The sequence below is a fragment of the Pinus tabuliformis genome, chromosome X (assembly GCF_031772625.1).
Source record: "Pinus tabuliformis cultivar Carrire ecotype Pingquan chromosome X, CPIR1, whole genome shotgun sequence".
Taxonomy (NCBI): domain Eukaryota; kingdom Viridiplantae; phylum Streptophyta; class Pinopsida; order Pinales; family Pinaceae; genus Pinus; species Pinus tabuliformis.
This window is the reverse complement of record NC_142308.1, coordinates 1365357517-1365363922: the sequence shown is the minus strand read 5'-3', so window position 1 is coordinate 1365363922 and position 6406 is coordinate 1365357517. Positions and strand designations below refer to the sequence as shown.

General features: G+C 35.0%; 1 protein-coding gene across 1 annotated transcript; it reads left to right on the top strand.

Annotated features, from left to right (window-relative positions):
- Window positions 1–1044: 1044 nt before the first annotated feature.
- On the top strand, window positions 1045–5361 carry LOC149145155 (sugar transport protein 7-like). Its single transcript, XM_089447571.1, has 4 exons — window positions 1045–1493; window positions 1637–1962; window positions 2412–3044; window positions 4581–5361. Exons 1-4 carry the CDS (start codon window positions 1346–1348, stop codon window positions 5028–5030), a joined length of 1557 nt encoding a protein of 518 aa, XP_089303697.1. The 5' UTR covers window positions 1045–1345; the 3' UTR covers window positions 5031–5361.
- The last annotated feature ends 1045 nt before the right edge of the window (window positions 5362–6406 follow it).

Genomic DNA, 6406 nt, shown 5'->3' with positions numbered 1-6406 from the left:
GGGGGAAATGGTATCCTCTATCCCAATAAGCGAATGAAACACATTACATGGTTGTGCTCTAAATATAAATATAGGTGCTTGCTATATTGGGAGACCGTTATTTGCTTAACAAAATAAAAAGAATTAGTTTCAAGTATAATACTAAAATAGTTGTTATATAACTTCAATATAAATGTTATTAAAGATTCACAAATATTAATTTAAAGATTCACAAATATTAATTTAGATAATTATCAAAATTATTATTTTATAATATATAAAAATAATAATAATCAAAGGAGTAAATAAGATAAATATTATTAAATTGGTTTTTGATTATAAATATAGATTTATCATCCCTAAAAATTTCTAGGGCACTTCCATTGTGCAAGGTTATTCATTGAACTTATGATTTCAATAAGCTTACTCATCAAACTTATGCTTTCAATAAATTCCTGCAAAATTTTAAATAAATTAGGTCAGAAAAACCCATTAAAAAAACTTCCAAAAAATCATACTAAAAACAACTAATATTATTTTTATGGAATAAAAAATAATATATATAAAACAAATTAATTAATCATATAATTTTACTTTCACTTTACTATACAAAATGTTAATTTTTAAATAAAAGTTGTTACAATATCATAAATACAATCATTTATCAATATCAATATCATAAATACAATCATTTATCAATATCAATACCTAAAACAAATAATGCATTTCCTATTATTATTTTTTAATTAATTAAAAAATTATAATTATTTTAAATCATGTTAATGTAAATACTAATTATATTAATTTATGATTAATATTAAGAATTTTCCAAAATATCATACACCGTCCTCCGTCACAGTAATCGTGCTTCACTTGTACATAAAACGCCTTATTAATTTGATAAATATTAATTATTAATTATATTACTTTAGATTTAGTATTATGAATATTAGAAAATATTGTACACTGTGCCCGGTCACAGTATTCGCGCTTCACTTTTGCATAAAACGCCTACCGCACACACAAAGAATGACAGTACAAATATCTCAAATGAATGACAGTAAAAAATATCTCAGATTCAACTGTTACTGACCACGTTCGACATATCAGGCGGACCACGATAGCTACCAGGACCATCAAAGAGTTCAAATCCACACAAACTCCAGTCGCTGGTAACTCACAGCCTCGTGGACTCCAAAAAAACTTCCAATCTTACATATAAAAGGTGTACTGTATTCCAAGACTGAAACGCAGAAGTCACGAAACTAGTTTACGAGCTTATCCTCATCGCTCACGGTTCATATCACACGTTTCAAGTTGTTCACTATTTTATATAACCCAGCTGAATCTCTCCTTTCACTTGTCGATGATGATAGGCGGTTGTGTAAGAGTAGTGGGACTTTCAAAGGAAAAAGCAAAGCGATACCAGGGCGGAGTAACTCTGTATGTTGTTGTTGCGTGCATGGTTGCTGCTCTTGGGGGTTCCGTGTTCGGCTATGATATCGGTATATCTGGTATGTACCGCTAATGTTTTCAAATAATTTTCACTTAGCTTATATTTTATGTACAGAATGTTGTGATCTGACAATAGTCGCAATAGGATAACGGTTCATTAATGGATTTGCAGCTGAATTCTGAATTGTGTTGTGAATTGCAGGCGGAGTGACATCCATGGATCCGTTTCTGGAGAAATTTTTCCCCGCGGTGTACCGCAGGAAACACCATGCAATATTGCAGGATAGTGCTTACTGCAAGTACAACAATCAAGGCCTGGTTGTGTTCACTTCGTCCCTCTACGTTGCAGGGCTCGTTGCTACAATGGGTGCGTCAACCGTGACGAGTAGATATGGGCGCAAGGCCAGTATTGTGACCGGAGGTATCAGTTTTCTTGTCGGCTCCGCTCTCAATGCTTCTGCCATGGACTTAACCATGCTTATTAGCGGGCGTGTAATGCTTGGAATAGGAATCGGCTTTGCAAATCAGGTAGTCTTGCATGGATTTGAAAAAAGTTTGCTGTAAAATAGATTGCTGGGATGTCGATAATTTTAAGCAGCAAACTGGGTTCAATTAACCTGGTTTTGAAGTTTTGTGTGAATACTCTATTCATCATCTAGAATTGGAAAGATAAAGAAAGATGATAAGATAAAATGATCAGTAAAGTGTCCACCCAAAACCTACCTGGAACAAGGTTAATCCAACAACCTAGAACCAGGTTAATCCAACACAGTTTGTTTTCAAAAAAATTCTAAAAAAGTAGGTTTAACATATATTTTCCTTTACAGCAAAGTAGAGACGTTTATTCTGATTGAAAAAAAGGTTTAACTTGGTTTTTCTGGAAATCTATTGAGTATGAATGCCATGGCTTACAGCGTTTCGAGTTTCGAATCTAGCAAGTTGAATTTACAGAGACTTTTGTTTGAATTTGTGTCAAGGCTGTACCGCTGTACCTCTCAGAGCTGGCACATCCGGAAACCCGCGGAGGACTTAATATAATGTTCCAGTTGTTCACAACACTCGGGATCTTTGCAGCAAATATGGTTAATTACAGGGCCCAGAAATTAAAATCATGGGGATGGCGTCTATCTTGGACTCTGGGTCTGGCTGCCGCTCCTGCACTTTTGATGACTGTTGGAGGGATCTTCCTTCCTGAGACTCCCAACAGTCTAATAGAACGTGGGCATCTGCAGAAAGGCCGGGCTGTCCTCGAGAAGATCAGGGGTACCAAGAATATAGAAGCGGAGTACGGAGATATGGTGAGTGCAAGTGAGTCGGCTAAAGCACACACGCAGCCATTCAGGATTATTTTAGAGAGGAGGAATCGGCCACAGCTAGCGATGGCCATCTGCATGCCCATGTTTCAGATCTTGACGGGAATCAATTCCATATTGTTCTATGCCCCTGTTCTTTTCGGCAGTTTGGGCTTTGGTGCAAATGCTTCCCTGTACTCCTCTCTCATGATTGGAGCTGTTCTTGCAGCTTCCACCGTCGTATCGATTGTCACTGTTGATAGGTTGGGGAGAAGAGCCCTGCTGATTAGTGGTGGCATTCAGATGATAATATGTCAGGTAAGAGAAAAGATGACAGAGATGAAGGGCTCTTTTCTTTATTTTTTCCGCACTCGTTGCTTCTTATTTTCAAGCATTGACGATATACACGGCCTTTAATCACTTCCCACATACAACTCCATGGTTATTAGGCATCCATTTTTTTATACAGATTTGGCAGCTTCCCACTAGCCAAAAGGTAACAGTTTATGCACTTCTTTTGAGTTCTTGTTCTTCAAATGCAGGAACCGAGGTGATATTTTTTTTTATATGGCAGTTTTTTTTTGTAAATAGAATTATTTAGATCTTTTTCTTTAAGGTGTGTCACACAAAAGTATTGATTATCATTTTATTGATTTCCACCCTTGAAAATCAGAATAATGAACCTAATGAACCAGATTAATTGATTTTAATAATAGCAATCCATATTTTATATGATGAATAGAAACACAAATATCTTTAAAAAAATTCTCTTCAATTAATATTCTAAAAATAAAGTGTAGACTGTGGGAATAGTAAAGTCCTTTAAGTTTACACCACCAAACAAATCTCCAAATATTATGGTTTCTTTGGTTGTCTCCACCCCTCGTAACTTTCTGTACCTGAGAGCTTTTGTGACCTGCTCCACTTACAGTTCCGGATTTGAATTCTGACTTCTTGCCTACATCATCTAATTGAGGTGAGAAGAAAGGATGAAACAAACATGTTTCAATAGTTTTCTTCCTTTATTCTCGGGAAAAATTCATAATTTTCATTAAGGTATAAAAATTACATTTTATATGTGCTTTAAGCATTTTAAAAAGAGATTTTTACCAGTAATAAGATTATTTTTTCTTCTTTGAAAATCATGGAAATTTTGACAATATTTTGATAAAATGGCACACAGATTTTTCTAAATCTAAGTTATAGCTGTCAAACTTTAATATTTTAGGTGAATTTTTTATGGTGCTGAATCTGTTTCCGCTCTCAAAAACACTATTCAAATATTGCTACAGCAAGATTTCTTGAAATTTTTTTGCCCGACTTCGAGTCATTAAAGCAATTCATTAGCCTTGGTAAAAAAAGAATTATGAATTATAATAATGATATAAATTCCCTTTTTCCCTTTCTTTTTCTGAACTTTCTGCCAAATTCCACCCAAAGATTCTGCTGGAATAATTACCACTTCCAACCCCAGTTCCACTTGTAGCTGATCTTTATCTGAATCTGAACTTGGGTATTCCCGTATCCATGAGCTCTCTTTATTCCCACAACTCCTTCCGCTTGACTGACCATCTTATTGGAAGGGATCCTATTCAGCACAGAAATCATTTCTTTGTCCTCAAGAGGAACTCATGTATGCAACATGGACATGCAAATCTGTTTCCAGAGTTTGTAAAATCCAAACCCCTCCTGTAATCTGTATAACTAAGTCTACTGGAAAAGTGGAGTTCTCATTCACCTTATTATTGTCTGATCCAGAAAAATATCTTATTATTGTCTGATGCAGAAAAAGTGGCCTTTTTTTTTACGACTTCTGGAATCATCAATAATAATATTCATCTTATGTTTTTGCAGCTTGTTGTTGGCATCATCTTGGGCGTAAAGTTTGGCGAGGACAAGGTTCTATCCAAAGGCGTCTCAGCATTGTTGGTAGCAGCCATCTGTTTATTTGTGGCAGCATTTGGGTGGTCATGGGGTCCTCTCGGATGGACTGTACCCAGTGAAATTTTCCCATTAGACACACGCTCTGCTGGACAGGCCATAACTGTGTCCGTGAACCTTCTTTTCACATTCTCAATTGCACAGGCTTTCCTATCTCTTTTATGTATTTTCAGGTACGGGATTTTCATATTCTTCTCATGCTGGATATGTATCATGACTACGTTTGTATACTTCTTCTTGCCAGAAACTAAGGGTGTACCCATTGATGAAATGATTTTTCAATGGAGAAACCATTGGTTTTGGAAACAAATAGTTCCAGCTATCGATGAGGGACCCCAAAATCAGAGCTTCACAGAGGTGTGATGTGCATACAAGATCATGAGAGGTCAGCAGAGAGGTTGTTGTTTACAAACACAATAATTCATTTTGGTATTTTTTATTAACAGAGTTGTGATTCACACACAATAATTTAGTTTGATATTTTCCCGTGTTATTATTGCGACCTGCAAATGTATTTGATTGGTGATATCCACTACGGAGACGTGTCAAGAAAGGCTCCGAAGAGATGTCTTTTATTTGGCTCTTCCAGGCTATGGTTAATTGTAGCCTTATTGACAAAATATCTTATATTCGATATCTTATGCCTTGTCTATAGTCTGTGGCTGTAGCCTTTATTGATATTTTATATTATTTATTCGTTATCTACCCTGTAGCTTTTGTTGATATTATATAATATTTATTCGTTATCAACCCTGTCCGTGGTATGTGACTTTGTTAATACGATATAAGATACCTTCAGATAATATACTTTTACCTCCCTTTTGCCTAGGGAGAATGGAAATTACCAACACATGAATAAGTAGAATCGGGCGGAATGAAAACATCATTGAGGAAACAAAATCCTATAATCTATTTTGCTGTGCTTAAAAGGAGTGTGCATGTAACACTGCGATGAAAAACTAAATAAATCTTTGTCTAGGCATTTCATAAGTAAGATTTTCACAATTAAATAATTATTCAATTTTATTTCTGATGTGCAGTCTCATCAATATCTCATCCCATTTATGAGGCTTATTTAGTGTCGATGAATTACCATATAATATTTTCCTCCCTTCGAAATCATATTTCATCTTGCGAAATTGTGATGTCTATGCATAGTAAAAGGAGAAAAATGTTATAATCTATGTGAAACACTCATAGTTATTTAATTCTCCTTTAAAGTTTGGATGGTTTTTCATTTATTTTTTCTAATAATATTTTAAAGTAAATTTAAAATAAGAAAATTTTAAAAGATGTCTATAAAGAATCATTTTTTAGTATAGATATTTTTTTTGGAATTAAAGCATTTGAATTACTCATAAACAAATGTACATTGTTGTATCAAAATATCCACAATTGTTCAAAGTGACTCCCATGTCGAGGCCCAAATCCCATAAAAATATGTAGACAAGGTGACCATTACATGGCTTAAAATACATGCAAATGATTGCGAAGTTACCAATAGCCACAACCAATATTTATCTTTCCTATCAACCCCTCCCACCCACCAAGAGATCAAAAACATACACATTATCAAAATATATCACAGCTGATGGACATGATGCCACCCAGAGGTGACTAAGAAGTGGTGAAACTTGACGTCAAAGTAGCTTTCACGAGCAAAATTAGACCAAACCCTTTGATCGGGCCAAAGGGAAAGGACCATCGAGGCACTATCTCACACCGGATCCATAAATGTT

Excerpts from the sequence above, each read along its gene's own strand:
- LOC149145155 (XM_089447571.1), top strand. The coding sequence starts at position 1,346 with ATGATGATAGGCGGTTGTGTAAGAGTAGTGGGACTTTCAAAGGAAAAA. Across the intron at positions 1,963-2,411 it reads GAATCGGCTTTGCAAATCAG|GCTGTACCGCTGTACCTCTC; the intron begins GTAGTCTTGCAT and ends ATTTGTGTCAAG. Across the intron at positions 3,045-4,580 it reads TTCAGATGATAATATGTCAG|CTTGTTGTTGGCATCATCTT; the intron begins GTAAGAGAAAAG and ends ATGTTTTTGCAG.